The following is a 19,243-nucleotide window of genomic DNA, read 5'->3' as shown; positions in this document are numbered from 1 at the left end:
AGCTTCTTGTGTTTCTCAAAGGTAAATACTTGAAGCTCTTGTAGTAATTGCCTGTTTGGCTTTTCATCAGGTGCTGGCTGACTATTCTGGAAGTGAGTCTTCCAGCTAAGGCCACCTGAGGGCCCCTGGAGTGTACCTAATGCCACATATATTTATATCATCCTGTGTCTTAGGTTGAGTTCCTTAGAAATGGAACCAGAGGGGATCCCTGGGTGGCTCAGGAGTTTAGAGTCTGCCTTTGACCCAGGGTGTGATCCTGGAGACCCAGGATCGAGTCCCACATCAGGCTCCCTGCATAGAGCCTGCTGCTCCCTCTGCCTGTCTCTGCCTCTCTCTCTCACTGTGTCTCTCATGAATAAATAAATAAAATCTTAAAAAAAAAAAAAAAAAGAAAAGAAAAGAAAAGAAAAAGAAATGGAACCAGAGACAAAGGGCTGCATGCAGAAGGGCTATTGTGGGGTGGCCTCAGGTGACACTCTCAAAAGGAAAGGGGGACAGGATTGGACGGAGGGAAGATTTGACACACAACCTGGTTGAGATAAGCCCAGACAATGCTATGAGGAGATCTGGAGCTGGGGTGGCCGCTCAGAGTTGTTCCCAGTGGAAACAAAGGGGCCAGGGCTTTGTAGCCCAGTAACCATCTGGTCACTGGCATGGGCCACTCCCTGGGAAGGACATGACATTTGGTGAGGCTGTTCTCTGTGACAGAGGGCACGTCCTTTGAGGGACACAGTCGTGAGATGCAGCGGCCCAAAGCCCAGCATTTCCCAGCTATGCCCACCTAGAGTGTCTCTATGAGGGAACTTCATAAGTTTGTGATTATTTCAAAATCAGAACAAATAGTAGCTAATGACTGCATTGGCTATAGATCGGGCTGGCCTTTGTCCTCTCCTTGCTGTTTTGGTGGCCTCATGGAAACCAAACACTGGGAAAAGAGAGGCAAAGAATAATAAGAAAGCCCTAAAGTATATCAACAAAAACCAGAATAAGTTACCGGGAAGAAGGATTAATTATATCATCTCCCTTGTATTACCTGGGGAGAATTAACAGATCACATTTAATTCTTGACATTGTTAATTAAGAAACCACAGGTTCAAGTATAAGCTGAAAAACATTTACATGTGAACTATACTTCAATAAAAAAGAAAAAGAGGGACGCCTTACTGGCTGAGTTGGTAGACAGAGCGACTCTTGATCTTGGGGTTGTGGGTTTGAGCCCCACGTTGGGTATAGAGATTATTTAAAACTAAAATCTTAAAAAAAAAGAAAAAGAAAAAGAAAATTGTAACCATTAGTGGAATAAGAATAGGATATATAACTTTCAAATTAGTAGAGCTAATTAATAAATTAATTATTTTTTATTTTTTTTAAAGATTTTATTTATTCATGAGAGACACACAGAGAAGCAGAGACACAGGCAGAGGGAGAAGCATGCTCCCTCTGGGAGCCTGATGTAGGACTTGATCCCAGACCCTGGGATCACTCCCTGAACCAAGGCAGACACTCAACCTCTGAGCCACCCAGATGTCCCATAGAACAGTTCAAACGAAAAAAAGGGGCAGCCCCGGTCGCCTAGTGGTTTAGCACCACCTTCAGCCCAGGGCATGATCCTGGAGACCCCGGATCGAGTCCCACGTCGGGCTCCCTGCATGGAGCCTGCTTCTCCCTCTGCCTGTGTCTCTGCCTCTCTCTGTGTGTGTCTCTCATGAATAAATTTAAAAATAAAATCATAAAAAAAATACAATCAATTGGCAAAGGTCAAAAAACAGGAAAATGTGGAGATCATACAAAATAAAAACAGAAAAGATGAGACAGTGATCAAAGTAAAGCTAAGTTGTGCAAATGTGTAAAACTTAGGAGAGCAGGTAAACAAACAAAATCAACTGTACTTACATCAAAACACTCTCCAAAAAACCAATCTGATTTAAAACTGGGCAGAGGACCTGAATAGACATTTTCCAAAGAAGAGATACAGATGGCCAACAGACACATGAAGAGATGCTCAACATCACTCATCATCAGAGCGATGCAAATTAAAACCATAATGAAATATCAGCTCCCACCTGTCAGAATGGCTAAAATCAACAACACAAGAAACATCAGGTGTTGGCAAGATGTGGAGGAAAAGAAACCCTCGCGCGCTGTTGGTGGGCACGTAGACTGATGCCGCCGTCGTGGAAAACCGTATGGAGCTTCCTCCAAAAATTAAAAACAGAATTATCGCTGAGTGAAGTAAGTCAGTCGGAGAAGGACAAACATTATATGTTCTCATTCATTTGGGGAATATAAATAATAGTGAAAGGGAAAATAAGGGAAGGGAGAAGAAATGTGTGGGAAATATCAGAAACGGAGACAGAACATAAAGACTGCTAACTCTGGGAAACGAACTAGGGGTGGTAGAAGGGGAGGAGGGCGGGGGGTGGGAGTGAATGGGTGACGGGCACTGGGTGTTATTCTGTATGTTAGTAAATTGAACACCAATAAAAAAAAAATGACTGATAAAAAAAAAAAATAAAAATAAAAAAAAAAAACAGAATTATCATAGGATCTAGCAATTCCATCTCTGGGTATTTTTCCAAAGAAAATGAAAACACTAACTGGAAAAGATATCTGCCCCTCCCCCTTGTTCACTGCAGCTTATTTACAATAGTCAAGATATGGAAATAATCTAAGTGTCCATCAATAGGTGAATGGATAAAGAAAACGTGGTACATATACACAATGGAATATGATTTACCATAAAAAGGAATGAAATCTTGCCATTTGTAACAACACAGAGAAACCCACGGGCGTTATGCTAAGGGAAATAAGTCAAACAGAGAAAGACAAATACCATATGATCTCCCTTTAATGTGGAATATAAAACAAACAAACAGGGATCCCTGGGTGGCGCAGCGGTTTGGCGCCTGCCTTTGGCCCAGGGCGCGATCCTGGAGACCCAGGATCGAATCCCACATCGGGCTCCCGGTGCATGGAGCCTGCTTCTCCCTCTGCCTGTGTCTCTGCCTCTCTCTCTCTCTCTGTAACTATCATAAATAAATAAAAAAAAAAAAAAAAAAAATAAAACAAACAAACAAAAAACTCAACCTCATAGAGAACAGATCAGTGGTGGCCTGAGGTCCGGGGGATGAGGGTGGGCAAAATGGGGGAAGGGGGTCACAAGGTACAAACTTCCAGTTGTAAAATAAGTAAGTCCTGGGAGTGTAATGTACAGCGTGGGGACTGCAGTTAATGATTCTTTGTGGCAATTAGTACGTTTTTTTTTTTTAAGATTTTATTTATTTATTTGACAAAGCAAGAGAGCACTGGCAGGGGGAGCAGCAGAGGAGAGGGAGAAGCTGGCTCTGCTGAGCAGAGAGCCGGATGCAGGGCTCCATCCCAGGACCCTCAGACCATGACCTAAGCCAAAGGCAGACACTCAACCGACAGCCACCCAGGCTACCCTATAAGTTCTTAGGGCCGCCTGGGTGGCTCAGTCGGGTAAGCAATGACTCTTGCTTTCCCCTCAGGTCACGATCTCATGAGTCGTAGGATCAAGTCCTGCATTGGGCTCTGCACTCAGCGAGGAGTCGACTTGAGATTCTCTATCTCTCTCTTTCTCTTCCACCTCTCTCTGTCTCTCAAATAAGTAAATAAGACTTAAAAAAAAAACAAAAACGAAAGTACATCTTAAAAGTTCTCATTAAAAGAAAAAAAATTCCATGACTCCGTATGGTGATGGCTGTTTAACTAGACTTATTGTGATGATCATTTCACAATGCACACAAATATCAAATCACTGAAACACTTGAAACTAATATATTGTTTTCTGTCAAGTAGACCACAATTTTAAAAAACAGGACCTAAGACCAGTCTTATCTAGTTCTGGTCCCCAAAAGAAATAAAATCTTGAACAACAATATAATTTTAAAACAATCAATCAGGGGATCCCTGGGTGGCTCAGCGGTTTGGCACCTGCCTTCGATCCAGGCATGATCCTGGAGTCCCAGGATCGAGTCCCACATCAGGCTCCCTGCATGGAGCCTGCTTCTCCCTCTGCCTGTGCCTCTGCCTCTGTCTCTCTCTCTCTCTCTCTCTGTCTCTCATGAATAAATAAATTCTTTAAAAAAATTGTTGAATCATTGTATTTAAAAAAATGACTTAATAGGGGAGCCTGGGTGGCTCAGTTGGTTAGGCCTCCAGCTCTTGGTTTTAGCTCAGGTCATGATCTCAGGGTCCTGGGATTGAACCTGCATGGGGCTCCCTGCTCAGCGTGGAGTCTGCTTCTCCCTCTGCCCCTCCCCTGCTCATGCTCTCTTTCTCTCTCTCCAATAAATAAATAAAATATTTTTAAAAATGACTTTATTAAAAAATGACTTTATTGTTTCATAACTTTATTGACTTTTGCAATGCTGGTATCTAAAGGTAATGTCATAGAGGCACCTGGCTGGCTCAGTTGGTGGAGCTAGAGATTCTTTTTTTTTTTTTTTTTTTTTAATTTCATCTATTTATTCATGAGAGACACACACACACACAGAGAGGCAGAGACACAGGCAGAGGGAGAAGCAGGCTCCATGCAGGGAACCCGACGTGGGACTCGATCCCACGTCTCCAGGATCACACCCTGGGATGAAGGCAGGTGCTAAACCACTGAGCCACCCAGGGACCCCCATGGAGCTAGAGATTCTTGGTCTCCATGTCATGACTCTACATGTTGAGTGTAGAGATTACTTAAATAAATAAAATTAAAAAAAAATAAAGATATGACACAATTTTTGAGGTTAAAACACCTATGTGAGATGACTATATTTTTTCCCCAGTGGACAGAGTAACTCTAAACTTGGTAATCCTGGGTTTGCTTTCTTTTAAATGCGTGTTGTATATTTTATTTGGCAAGTCAGTTCTTTTTTTTTTTTTTTTTAATTTATGATACAGAGAGAGAGAGGCAGAGATACAGGCAGAGGGAGAGGGAGAAGCAGGCTCCATGCACCGGGAGCCCGACGTGGGATTCGATCCCAGGTCTCCAGGATCTCGCCCTGGGCCAAAGGCAGGCGCCAAACTGCTGTGCCACCCAGGGATCCCATGGCAAGTCAGTTCTTATAAAACCCAAAATCCCTTGCAATTCATCTTTGCAAGCAAAATGTTTTTCTTTTTCTTTGCTGAAAAAAACTTTTGAGTAATATGATTAGTAAGGTTAATTTAATAACTATATATATATGTTTTAAGCATCTATCAAACATTTACAAAAACTCTATTTTTAAAAGATTTTATTTATTTATTCATGAGAGACATAGAGAGAGAGGCAGAGACACAGGCAGAGGGAGAAGCAGGCTTCCTGCAGGGAGCCTGATGCAGGACTCAATCCCAGGACCCTGGGATCACAACCTAGGCCAAAGGCATTCGCTCAACCACTTGAGCCACCCAGGTGCCCCCAAAACTCAATTAAAAATAACAAGCCATGCAGGCGTCCCAAACAATTGTGTTTTAATTATATGCATTATTTTATAGACAGTCTCTTCACCTATGTAAGTTATGTTTTTAAATTTCTGCTTTTTGTCAGATTTTTGCTTTTCTAATTTTTGCTAATTTCCAATTCTATTGTAATCACTATACCTGTTATGTCTTGTTTATATCTTATCACAATATCTAATATTTCCAGAGTATTGAATGGTAGTGATAGCAGTCAAATTGTCTTTTCCTGATTGTAATTGGAATTTATCTATTGTTTTACAAATCCCTATACAATTCTTGTTCTTTTTTTCTTTTTCTCTTTTAAAGTAATCTGGGGATCCCTGGGTGGCGCAGCGGTTTGGTGCCTGCCTTTGGCCCAGGGTGCGATCCTGGAGACCAGGGATCGAATCCCACGTCGGGCTCCCAGTGCATGGAGCCTGCTTCTCCCTCTGCCTGTGTCTCTGCCTCTCTCTCTGTGTGTGTGTGACTATCATAAATAAATAAAAATTAACAAAAATAAAGTAATCTGTACACCAGACTTGGGGCTTGAAGTCGTGACCCCAAGGTCAAGAATCACATGTTCCACTGATTGAGCCAGGCAGGCACCCCTGATTACTATTTTTAAAAATATTTTTATTTATTTGAGAGAGAGAGAATGCATGCACAGGTGACAGGGAGAGGGGCAGAGGGAATGAATCTTGAGCAGACACCCTGCTGAGCACTGAGCCTGGAGCCCTGACATGGGGCTCAATCTAACAACCCTGAGATCTTGACCCAAGTAGAAACCAAGAGTCAGCAGCTTAGTCAACTAAGCCACCCAGGTGCCCCTGCTTGTTATTTTTAAAATTGAGTTTTGGGGGCACCTGGGTGGCTCAAGTGGTTGAGCGGCTGCCTTCGGCTCAGGGTGTGATCCTGGAGTCCCAGGATCAAGTTCTACATTGGGCTCCCTGCACGGAGCCTGCTTCTCCCTCTGCCTATGTCTCTGCCTCTCTCTCTGTGTCTCTCATGAATAAATAAATAAAATCTTAAAAAAAAATAAAGCACAATTGTTAGAATAAATTATAATCAGGAATATGTTAGTAGACTTAAATTATTTTGTTATTAAATAAGAAAGCATGGTGTTCTGGGTGGCTCAGTTGATTAAGCGTCTGCCTTCAGCTCAGGTCCTGATCCCAGGGTGAGGCTTGTACTGGGCTCACTGCTCAGCAGGCAGTCTGCTTCTACCTCTGTCTATGGCTCCTCCTGCTTGTGCTCTTTCTTACTCTCTGTCAAATAAATAAACAAAATCTTTTTAAAAATAAGTAAGAAATCATGGAGCAGTAAACTAAATATAGGTAAGTTTTTATTTATTTTTTTAAGGTTTTATTTATTTATTCATAGAGACAGAGAGAGAGGCGCAGAGACACAGGCAGAGGGAGAACAGGCTCCATGAAGGGAGCCCGACGTGGGACTCGATCCAGGGTCTCCAGGATCACGCCCTGGGCTGCAGGCAGTGCCAAACGGCTAGCACCACCGGGGCTGCCCTAGGTAAGTTTTTAAATAAAATAAAATAGGTGGAAAAAGTAAACACAAAAGTAAATATAAAGAATTAGATAATCAGAGAAGCAATATAATGGATACAGGCACTGTTGTACACAGTTACAATTTGTTGTTACAAAATATTGTTGGAAGAAATTAGAGAAGATCTCAGTAAATGGGAAGATAGCCCATGTTCATGGATTCAAAGACCTTTTTTTTTTTTTTTTAAGATTTTATTTATTTATTCATGAGACAGAGAGAGAGAGCGAGACAGAGACAGGCAGAAGGAGATGCAGGTCCATGCAGGGAGCCCGACGTGGGACTCAATCCCCGATCTCCAGGATCACGCCCTGGGCTGAAGATGGCGCTAAACCGCTGAGCCACCGGGGTTGCCCTCAAAGACCTTTAATATTATTAAGATGGCAATCCTCCTCAAATTGATCAGCCTGTTTCAATACAATACCTATCAAAATCACCGCTGATTTTTTTCTTTGAGAAACTGACAAAGTGATTCTAAAGTTTATTTGGAAAAGCTAAGGACTCAAACTAAACAAAGCATTTTGAAAAAAAAGTTGGAGGCGTCAAAGTTTCCAATTTCAAAATCACAGCAATCAAGATGGTGATATTGGGATAAGGATGGACATGTTGTAGATAGTAAACGGAATAGAATTGAAGGTCCAGAAATAAACACAAACATCTATGATTAATTAAATATTGATGAGTGTGTCAAGACAATGCAATGAGGAAAGAACAGTGTTTTCTTTTTTTAAAGATTTTTTAATTTTATTATTTATTCATAGAGAGAGAGAGGCAGAGACACAGGCAGAGGGAGAAGCAGGCTCCATGTCGGGAGCCCGATGCGGGACTCGATCCCGGGACTCCAGGATCGCGCCCTGGGCCAAAGGCAGGCGCTAAACCGCGGATCCACCCAGGGATCCCCAAGAACAGTGTTTTCAATTGGAAATCCATGCACAAAAAAACCAAAGTTGAGCCCTTACTTCACAACATAGGAAAAAATTAACTCAAATGGTCTCCCTCTATATGTATGAAATGACAAAGTTTTAAGTACAGCTCAAACTTTAATAATTTTGATTGAAAAAAAATTTTTTTTGATTGAGCCGCTTAGGAGTAACTTGCCAACTTTCTGCCTCTTACTTTCAAATACCTTCTTAATATGTAGTAATGTTTCGTGTGAACATGAACATTCTCCACTATATATGATCACTTATATATATGATCACTTATATATGATAAGACAGAAATGAAAAATCAGGAAATGAACACAGATGAATCTACCATCCAACCTAGTTTACCAGCTCTGCCAACGGTGTCTTACCTTCCGCTGTTCTTTTCCAAATCTGTAACCTATGGGTAGGTACAACTTTAAAAAAAAAAAAATTGCTCGGAAACTACATGACACAGATGAATAAAATAAAAATTAAGTCATTTAACGAAGAGCCCTGGTGGACCAACCGATGTGAGAATTCTCAGGTCTCCCACTGGGAGAGGAGGACCCCTCACGACACAGCCCACCCGAAATATACAAAGAAGGGCCCAGAATGAAGAGCGGCTGCACCCTGCAGGAGCTCGGAAGGTGCAGAAAAAGTTGTCCTGGAAGGATTCGAATTCGCCGAGATTTGGAGGTCGTACACATTCTTTTGCATCTTCAGACGAAACCAAGGAATCTGCCCACGCTCCTTCACCGACTGCCGAAGCTGCAGCATCCGCAGGGGCCACGGGGAGGCGACGTGCCCACGCCGGGAACCGGGCACATCCCTCCAGGCGCCTGACTCCCCGACCCGACCCAAACCCAAGCCCCAGGCCGTCCCTGGATCCATCTCACGGTTAGGACCACGGCCACGGGGGAGGACCCTTCCTGACACCTCCCGCTCAGAGCCGCGACCTGCCTGCCTCCAAGCCAAGAAGTCACGAGCAGCCGCCGCCTCCGATCGGAGCCGCCGCCTGCCGGGGGTGACGGCGTCTGCGCGGGGCCCCCACCCGCCCCCGAGGGCGCTCGGGCAGAGCCAGGGCCCGGCCGCCCAGGCGCCCAGAAGGAAGGAGGGTGCGAAGGGGCGGGGACCGCGGCGGGGCCCGGGGCCTGATGCCGTGTCTCCTCGGCTCGGCGGGGAGAGGCGGCTCCGTGCGCGTCTGCCCCGCGGCGCCCCCGCGGCCCCCACCCCGCGCCAGCCGCCGGCCGGCACCCGAGGGGCAGCGGGCGCACAGCTGGCGGGGAGGCAGGCGCCGGGGCCCGTCGGGGCGCAGCACCCGTCTCCGTCCGCTGGGGTCGCGGGGGCCCGGCGAGCGGGCATCGTGCCCCGTTGGGCCGGCCTGAGCGCGCTCCAGCCCCCGGGGCGGCCCCCGCACTCCCGCCCGGGAAGACGCGCCCCACACGCCCGCCCGGATCGCGACTCCCGACGCCTCCCGGCCCCGCCGTCGGCCCAGAGCGGGGCTCGCGTGGCGCCTCGGCCGCGGAGCCAGCGGTGACCCGGCGGCCTTCGCCCCTCGAGCCCGCTGTCCGCGTGGACGCGCAGGGGACACACACGCAGACCAGGCGCACACGCGCGGAGGCTTTATTTGCGCTGCGGGGCGCCCGGCGCCGGCCGCGGGCTCAGAAGACGCTCACGGACTCGAGCTGCAGGTCCCCGCCCACCTCCAGGAGGCGCACGCGCGCCGGCGGGATCCGGTAGCGGAAGTGGTGGTACTCGGAGTCGCCGACCACCGCCTGCGGGGCGAGGGGCCGCGCTGCAGGGCCGCGCCGTGACCCGCCCCCCCGCCGGGCTCCTCGGGCTCGTCGCCCCCCGCCCTGCGCCCTGCCCCGCTGGGGGACCCCCGCCCTGGGCACCGGGCCTCGCTCGCGGCTCCGTGCCCTGCCACGCCCCTGCCCTCTGACACCAGTGCGGATGCGCTGGGGGAGGGGAGGGGAGGGGGAAGGGGAGGGGAGAGGGGAGGGGAAGGGAGGGGAGGGGAGGGGAAGGGGAGGGGGGGAGGGGGGCCCACCCCCACCCCCACCCCGCCCTGCTGGCTGCGCTCCCACCTCCGCCGGCAGCCGCCCCGGCTTCCCTGCGGGCGGGGCCTGGGTCTCGGGGTGGGGGGGCCGCCTGGGGGAGCAGGGACCCACCTTGAAGCCTTCGTCCGTGGCGATGAGGAGCACGTCGAAGGGCTGCCCGCGCTGGAAGGGGATGCCCGTGCCTCGCTCCTCGCGGCCCCAGGCGCCCTGCTCCAGGGTGTTGAAGACCACGGTGGACTCATCCAGGCGGGGATTGAAATGCAGCGCAGCCTCGCTCCCCGGGGCCTCGCCGCACAGCAGGTTCACGTAGAACCTGGTGGGTGGTGGGGGGAAGGGGGTGCGGAAGGACCTCAGGGGCCTCGGGCCTGGCTCCCCTTTACCAGAGCACGGACCAATATAGAGACCGGGAACGGCGCACACCACAGGGAGGGCTGTAGACTGCGGCCAGGAACCCAGATTCCGGGGGACCCAGAAACTTCTAGGTGGACACATCCACCACACGAGGGTCACCGTGCAATGGCCTGGGTCCCCCTCGATTTCCAAAGCCTCTGAGAGTTGCCGTGAGTCATGGTGCCAATGGCCAGGGTGCTCCCCATTCCTACACTATCCCCTTTCCTACAAGGCTGGGAACAATACCATGGACCCCATCATTCCTGGTTTCCCCAAACTCCTACTGTAGCCGACCCCGATGTCTCAGGGCTGACTGCGTGGGTTTCCCAGATGCCCCAGGCACCCCCCCCCCCCATCACAGGACATATTTGCAGAGTTCCTGGGGATTCCGGCTGGGAGGCGGAGGACTACAGGCAGGAACCCTGAGATTGCCCTGGAGCCCCAGTTTCCTAGGGACACACGGGCACCCCAGCCTGTACACAGCCATGGGACACAGAGTGAAGACCTGATATTCCAGAAAGTCAGCCAAGGTCTGGGGATTCCAAGCCCCTGGGGGACAAAGGTGGCCCTGGCATCCTCGGGTCTGGGCTGGAAGTGTCGGGGTGAGCTGAGCCTGGACAACTCCCACCCCGACTGCTGGGCCCCTGCTGGGCCCCGGCTCTCACCTGCCAGCCTTGTTCGGGACCACACCCCGAATCCTCATCACAGTGCCGACTCGGATGCCCTCGGGCAGCGAGGTCTTGTGGGGCACGTTCTGCAGGAGCAGCGGCGGGGAGTCCGAGGGGAGCAGGGGTGCAGGGGAGAGACGCACAGGGGTCACCCCAGGGAGCAAGCGACCAGGACCCCGATCAGCACAATCAGGGAGAAGAAAGGCCCCAGAGAGAAAGGGGAGAGGCAGAGGCAGCGGCAGAGGTGGAGAGAGACACGGATCAGTGGAGACAGGGAGACCCCGAGGGAGCCTCCAGGGGCACTGGGAGCCCTGGGACGGGCTGGGTCAACCCAAGAGCCACAGCCCAGGCTCTTCAAGCACCCCTGGCACCCGCTTTCTCCTTCCCAACAGGCCACCTCAGGCGGGCCCAGCCCCTGCCCTAGTCCGGTGGGGCCTTGGGTCCAAGCCCCCCCAGCCCCCCAAGCCCCCGGCCCCGGGGCACTCACAGAGCTCCCTGCCATGGCTGGGCTGCGAGGGCAGGCAGTGGCGCTGCTGGGGATGGCTGCTGGGACCTCATATGAGGCGGGGTGTGGCAGGCCTGGCTGACTCATCCCCCCCCTTTCCACGCCCACCACCCACACCTGGCACAGACCCTGGCCCTGGGGCCACCTGGCCCAGCACCCCATCTCTGGGGACCAGGATTCCCCTCACTCCCTGCTCCTTTGAGCTAATGGTCCTAATGACAGATCCCAGGGAACCACCAGGGCCAGAGGGGACCCGGGGAGCCCCCGTCCAGGCAGCCCCCTTCCTGCAGCTTGGCAGCCAGAAGAGAGTATTTTGCCCATTTTATCTGGGGAGACTTGGCCCGAGGGGCCGCGCCGGGGGCTGGAAGCGCGGGCCCCCTCCCAGGCTGGACCTCCCGCCCAGGGCTGGGCTGCACCCCGACAGGCCGCCTCAGCCCCCCCCAATCCTGACCCCGCACCGACAGCCACAGGACAGGGGCTCCCAGGGGCCGGGGCTTCGCCTGAGGGGCGCCTGGGGCCCGGGGGCCCAGAGCAGAGGCCCGCACCCAGGAAGTGCTCCCGGAACGTGGTCCAAAGAAGGAGTCAGACTTGCCAACTGGGGCCACTGCCCAGCGTCGGGGCGCGCCTGCGCACTCGGGACCCCTGCGCTCAGCCCGGCCTCAGGGGCATCGGCGCCCCCATTCCGCACACAAGGAGCCGGGCTCAGAGGGGGAGGCTGATGCCCAGAGGCCCTGGCCCGGCCTCCGCAGTCCCTGTGGCCCTGCCTTCCCTCGGCCCGGGCAGTGTCTGTCTTGTGCCTCAGTCCCCAAGGGTGCGCTGGGCCCCAGCCCCGGCCGTGCCTCTGGCTCCCACTGCCTCCCCCAGGTGTCCCTGTCTGTCCCTCCCTCCAGACTCCCGAGCTCTGTCCTGTTCCACCTCCCAGGGCTGCCCGCACCCTCCCAGCCAGCCAGCTCCCAGGGGCAGGGACGGCAGGGGACGGCTGTCCTAGGCCTAGGCCGCCCACACCCAGACCCAGGAGGATGACAGCAGCCTGGGACCCTCCACCCCAGCCCACTGCCAGCCCCACAGCCCGAGCCCCACAGGAGCGCTCCAGGATAGGAAGGGTGGGGTCAGAGGGAGGAGCTGGCAGATGGGTCTGGAAGGCAGGGAAGAGGCAGGTGGGGCAGCTGAGCAGAAACCCCTCCTAGCAGCCAGCAGCCCTCCTCCCCACCTGCGCCACCTGCTCCCCGCTCCCACTCCTGCCCCACCCCGCAGAGGCAGGAGGCCTGGGGCAGGGAACACAGTGGAAACTCTGGGTGGTGACAGCAGACCCAGAACCTGATCCACCGCCTCACTGTCCCCCAGGCCTCCCAGACTCTCCATCCTCCCACCACGCGAGGCACCCAGGTGGGGCACAGCTTGGGAGCCAGGGCCTCGGAGAGGGAGGCCGAGTACTTGTGTTTGGGGGGGCCCACAAGCACCCCCAGTTTACAGGGGAGCACACTGAGGCCCAGAGAGGGGCAGCCTCTCAGCCTACGCCACAGGGCAGGGAAGGGCCCCGAGTTGGGTGGGGCCGGCATGGGCCAGGCCAGGCCATGGGGACTCCCAACCCAGGGCCCAGGGGCCCGAGGTGTCCCAGGGTGATGGGCCCACCCCCCACATCAGGGTGTCCACTCTCTGGGCCCCGCCTCTGGGGCGGGGATGGCAGCTCCTGGTCCTTCCCTGGGCTCCTCTTCGCGCCTGGAGATTTCTTCCCGCGTGGCCGCCCTGCAAGTCCCAGCTTGACTTGGGTGCTTGGCCCAGCGTTTGCCCGTGATCCCTTATGGCGCTGGTCGCTGGCCCATGTCTCAGCTGGGCTCAGAGCTGCGCGCCCTGCTGCGTCCTTGTTCTCCTCTGTTCATCATCCTCCCATCAGTTCCGGAATGATATTTGCGGGAGCAGTTTTTTCATTTCCAAGGAAGTAGTGAATGTGTTTGTTTCTCAATACTCTCACTCCCCCCCCCCCGCCGCCCCCGCCCCACCAGCTGTACTTCCCAGGGGAAACGTGCTCAATGCGCAGGGTGTTGCAGATTGTCGACCAGGGTTCTGGGCTTTGTTTTTTGTTTTTGTTTGTTTGTTTGTTTGTTCGTTTGAGATTTAATTATTTGAGTGAGTACAGAATGAGAAACACACAGAGAGAGAGCAGGATCGGGTGGGGGTGCACAGCAGGCTCCCCACTGAGCAGGGAGCCCAATGTGGGTTCCATCCCAGGGCCCCGGGATCCTGACTTGAGTTGAGGCCAGACGCCTACTCACCTGAGCCACCAGGCGCCCCTGATGGGGAGATCTGCCGAGTGTGCAGACGTGAGCCACCGCCACCCCCATGGAGACTCCTGGCCCCCCCAGACGAGCCAGCCCCCTCCGCTGCTTAGGAAGCCACCGCCACCCCTTGGCAGTTCATGGCCACAGGGTTCACTTGCCATGACCCTCAAGAGGAGGGGTGAGCAGACTGAGCGGCCCGCCCCCGGCCTCCTTCGGGAAGCTACTGGGGTCAATGCAAAGGAACTCACTGTACCCCCCGTCCCTGTCCCAGTGTCCAGTGTCGTGGGCACTGAAGATCCCAGGCTCTGCCAGCGGCAGCTTGTTGGGGGCTCCGGCTTGTTTGTGGTTCCCGGGGAAGACCATGCAGGGGCTGCGTGGTTTTGTACAGGGCCATTCAAATGCGGGAAGGACACCTCTCTAGCCTATTTCTGTTTTTCTTTTCTTTTTGTTTTTTTGTTTTTTTGTTTTGTATTGTTTTGTTTTTGTTGTTTTTTCTTTTTGAAAGAAAATTTGTTTATTCCTGAGAGACACAGAGAGAGGCAGAGACACAGGCAGAGGGAGAAGCAGGCTCCATGCAGGGAGCCCGATGCGGGAGTCGATCCCAGGACCCCGGGATCACGCCCTGAGCCCAAGGCAGCCGCTCAACCACTGAGCCCCCCGGGGGTCCAGGCTGACTAGGTCTTAGGCCAGAATCCAGTGCAAGCCTCTCAGCTATTTATAGACAGTGCATTTCCCCCGGCGGCGGGTCCCTGCAGATGGGAGGCAGTTTCTGTCGCCTTTGTCCCATTGATAAACTGAGCTCAGGGAACTCTCTTCCATATTCGAAGCTGCACCTGGGAGTTTACCATGGATTCAGGTCTAAGTGTTTCTACTTGTTCCAGCACATTCTTCCAAGTCACAGGAATAACGTATCCGTGCCTGAGCTGGAGACACCCTGACTTTCTCTTTCTCCTCATCTCTTTCCATCTTTCCTTTCTTTCCTCCCTCTCCCTATCTCCCTTTCCCTCAGACTGCTTGAGAGTCTTCCTCCCTCTGCCTCTTCCCTCTCAAACTGTAAAGACGTTTTTAAAATAAATAAATAAATATCCCTTCTGAGCTGGGAACCCCATGGGGGATCAATCCCAGGACGCAGGGATCATGACCTGAGCCAAAGGCCACCACCGACTGAGCCACCCAGGCGCCTCAGTAAAATCTTTTAAAAATCTTTTTTATTTTATTTTTTTTAATCTTTTTTATTATGTTAAAGCATACAAATATAAAATTACCATGTTAATTGTGTGTTTCTTTTTTTAAAAAAGACTGTATTTGTTTGAGAGAGATGGAGCCAGAGCAGAAGCAGGGGACGGGGTAGAGGGAGAGGGCTAGGGAGAAGGAGGGGGACAAGGTGACTCCCTGCTGAGCGGGGCTCCATCCCGGGGCCCTGAGATCATGACCTGAGCTGAAGTCAGACACTTAACCGGCTGAGCTGCCCCGTGTTACTTGTTTTTTAAGTGTACAGTTGAGTGACACAAGTACATTCACGTCGTTGTGCGGCCACTGATTCCTCACTCCCACAGCCCCTGGCCCCCAGCCTTTACTCTCTGTCTCTATCAATTTTTTTAAAAGATTTATTTATTTATTTATTCATGATAGACATAGAGAGAGAGACTTAGGCAGAGGGCGAAGCAGGCTCCACGCCAGGAGCCCAACGCGGGACTCGATCCCGGGTCTCCAGGATGTCGCCCTGGGCCAAAGGCAGGCGCTAAACCGCTGAGCCACCCAGGGATTCCCTATCTCCATGAATTTTTAAAAAGATTTAGTTATTTATTTGAGAGAGAGAGAGATTGAGGGAGAGTATGAGCAGGGGGAGGGTCAGAGGGAGAAGCAGGCTCCCCGCTGAGCCAGGACCCCTGCTGATGTTTGGAAGCTTAACTGGCTGAGCCACCCGGGCACCCCTGTCTCTATGAATTTACTACCCCAGGGACCAGGTAGGAATGCACACTGTTTGCCTTTCTGTGACAGACGAGTATTATTATACACACAAAAGTTAAAAAAATACAGGTGTAAATACATGCGTGTATGTTGAAGGGTGCCCCATGTGCCACCCCAAAATATGCCCCGTTAGTGTAAGGATTATTTTGAACTAATAGCACTTGCAAAATAAAAGAGGCAAGAAGGCCACTTAAAGTCCTATTTGCTTCCTGAGAACAGGGGAGAAAATGTCCCCTGTGCCAGACACTAACCCTGGGCCAGTAGGAGAGTCACATTCTCCACCCCAGTTGAGACCTAGAGAATTCTATACAAATAGGCCTTGTAAAAGTAATTCCTCTCTGCCTTTACCCACCCCACAAATTAGGAACTTCTCCGCAATTACCCCTGTTGTTAGCTTAATATAAAAGCACGAGACTTTAGGGTCACCTGGGTGGCTCAGTGATTGAGTTCAGGTCATGATCCCAGGGTCCTGCGGTCAAGTTCCACATCGGGGTCCCCGCAGGGAGCCTACTTCTCCCTCTGCCTGTGTCTCTGCCCCTCTCTGTGTCTCTCATGAATAAATAAATCAAATATTTAAAAATAAAAAAGCATGAGGGTTTAGCGATTTCTTAGAGGCTTTGTTTCCTGAGGAGGCCTCAGGTGGCCGGTGACATAAGTGCAGGTGCCTTTCTCCTGTCGACCTGCTGGATACATCAGTTCGCTTCTTGGGCGCTGCTGAGAAACCCTGGGAGGGCAGAGGCACAGGGTCGGGCCCCCCTCCAGGTGCAGACCCATGTCAGGATTCCCACATCCCTCCCCCCGCCCCGGGTCCCCTGAGGAGGCGCCCCAGGGGACTCTGCCCCAGTCTTGGTTCCTAAGGCTTGTGCCTTTCCCTACAACAGAAACTCCTAGGGATGGCTGTTTGCGAGCTCCCAGGGGATGTGCCAAGGCAAAAGATGTGCCAGGGAGAGCTTCCTGTGTCAGAGGAGAAGGAAGCGTTCACAGTGCTGGGGTGGGACAGCCCCACCAGCTGGCACGGACTCCCACAGGCTGATGGGGGACAGGGAGCGTCATGCGGAATGACACCGTGAGTAATCCCGAAGCCCTCCGTCCCTACTGATCTGTCATCTTACCCTGTCGGGGATGCTATGACCAAAGTACCACCAACCGGAGGGCTTAGAAAAACCACAAATTTATTTCTCATGCTTCTGGAAGCCTGCAGTCAACGCCGGCATATGCGGTGTCCAGTGAGAACCCGATTCCTGGTTCATAGATGGCCTTTTTTTTATTTTAAAGATTTTTATTTAAAAAAAAGATTTTTATTTATTTATTCATGAGAGACAGAGAGAGAGAGAGAGAGAGAGGCAGAGACACAGACAGAGGGAGAAGCAGGCTCCATACAGGGAGCCCGACCTGGGACTCGATCCCGGGACTCCAGGGTCATGCCCTGTGCTGAAGGCGGCGCTAAACTGCTGAGCCACCCAGGGATCCCCCATAGATGGCCTTCTTGTCCTGTGTCCTCACATGGCTGAAGGGGATGAAGTTTTGGAATATGGGTGAGGTTTAGTGGGGTGAGGTCCGGAGCCAACGACCAAGAAAGAATTCTTGAGACATTTTGGTGCAAAATGGTGGTTTTATTAAATCCCGGGGGACAGGACCCGTGGGCAGGAAGAGCTGCTGCCCGGGGCCTGGGAGGGGTGGCTGATTATGTACCCGGGAGTCGGGAAGGGTTTGAGGATAGTGCACTCTCAGGAATTTCGGGAGCAAGGTCTCCAGCACCTTGAGGGGGTAGCTATTGTTGGGAAAAGGGCACTTATTACCGTCTAATAAAGCCTGAGTCATCAGACCCTTCAGATGTATGTTGGTGGGCCATGTGCTTGGGGGACGATTGCCAACATATATCTTGGGGATTTAGAGATAAAGGAAATTTCTAAAGGAATTTGTATATGTGAAAGTAGACTCACAGGATCCTGGGGGTCGGGCTTAGGTTGCTTTTTGCCCTTAGCAAAGTATGAAGATAGAGGCAGTTGAGTCCGCGGAGGAATGTTCCTTTGCCTGTTTCAAGGACTTGTCAATGTGCCACCCTGGGCTCATGCTTTGTCCTCAGCTAGTCCTTTGTTCCTCCATCAAAGGGGCAAAAGAGCTCCCTGGGGTCCTGGTATAAGAGCACCAGCCCCACTCATGGGGGCTGGGCCTTCATGACCTCATCACCTCTGAAGGCCCCACCTCCATATACCATCCCACTGGGGATGAGGCTTCACCCTAGGAATCTGGGGGGACACAGTCTATAGCAGATGTGAATGATGAAATGATAAAGTTTAGTGAAGATTGTGACATTTGCATCATTTCCCAGCACTTCCCACAAAACGCTGACTAATGACAAAGAACAAATGGGTGATTTCATGGTGGGCCAGGCTGGGAAGTACCACTAGTGACGTGATCTAAGTTAATCCACCCACCACAGGATACGAGGAGGTGGTGGGCACCTTGATGGGATGCACACGGTGTCCCTTCTGTGGGTCCTCTGCCCAAAGCTTGTAACCTGACTCTAGTGATGGGGATACCTCGACCTCCAATCTTCCCAGGTGTCCTGGTCTTCAAGACAAAGGAAGACTAGGGAGTCATTCCACACTGAAGGTAACAGAGGCCTGACTCCAACATCAACACCAGGTTCTGAATTTCTCACCCACTCCCACCCAGGTGCAGAGGACCACCCTCTTCTGAGCACCCTTGTCACCAGCTCTGATGCCACAGTGGGACAGCAGCCCTCAGCCCACTACTGTCGCCCCAGAACCCTCCCCCACCGGGGCACCACGTGAGCAGCCCACCTGATGGCTGTAGGACCCAGTCCCTCAGGGGTGGTGAGAAGGAAGGAAGGGAGGGAGGTGGGGAAGCAGGAAGGAGTCAGGAGGGAGGCAAGGGGGGAGGAAGGAAGGAAAGAGGAAAGATGGAAAGATGAGGAGAAAGAAGAAGTCAGGGTGTCTCCAGCTCAGGCACGGATACGTTATTCCTGTGACTTGGAAGAATGTGCTGGAACAAGTAGAAACACTTAGACCTGAATCCATGGTAAACTCCCAGGTGCAGCTTCGAATATGGAAGAGAGTTCCCTGAGCTCAGTTTATCAATGGGACAAAGGCGACAGAAACTGCCTCCCATCTGCAGGGACCCGCCGGGGGAAATGCACTGTCTATAAATAGCTGAGAGGCTTGCACTGGATTCTGGCCTAAGACCTAGTCAGCCTGGACCCCCGGGGGGCTCAGTGGTTGAGCGGCTGCCTTGGGCTCAGGGCGTGATCCCGGGGTCCTGGGATCGACTCCCGCATCGGGCTCCCTGCATGGAGCCTGCTTCTCCCTCTGCCTGTGTCTCTGCCTCTCTCTGTGTCTCTCAGGAATAAACAAATTTTCTTTCAAAAAGAAAAAACAACAAAAACAAAACAATACAAAACAAAAAAACAAAAAAACAAAAAGAAAAGAAAAACAGAAATAGGCTAGAGAGG

The 19,243-nt window shown here is 52.1% G+C and overlaps 1 protein-coding gene across 1 annotated transcript; it reads right to left on the bottom strand.

Moving 5' to 3' along the window:
• Positions 1-9,502: 9,502 nt before the first annotated feature.
• Positions 9,503-11,640, bottom strand: LOC112645511 (galectin-7-like). Its single transcript, XM_025425089.3, has 4 exons — positions 11,501-11,640; positions 11,011-11,099; positions 10,067-10,268; positions 9,503-9,670 (listed from the first exon to the last, which is right to left on the bottom strand). The coding sequence occupies exons 1-4, from the start codon at positions 11,603-11,605 to the stop codon at positions 9,557-9,559; spliced, it is 510 nt and encodes a 169-aa protein (XP_025280874.1). The 5' UTR covers positions 11,606-11,640; the 3' UTR covers positions 9,503-9,556.
• Between the last annotated feature and the right edge of the window lie 7,603 nt (positions 11,641-19,243).

Source organism: Canis lupus, chromosome 1 (genome assembly GCF_003254725.2).
Source record: "Canis lupus dingo isolate Sandy chromosome 1, ASM325472v2, whole genome shotgun sequence".
In the NCBI taxonomy this organism is placed as follows: domain Eukaryota; kingdom Metazoa; phylum Chordata; class Mammalia; order Carnivora; family Canidae; genus Canis; species Canis lupus.
The sequence above is the reverse complement of the archived record's forward strand: the minus strand, read 5'-3'. Positions and strand labels throughout refer to the sequence as shown.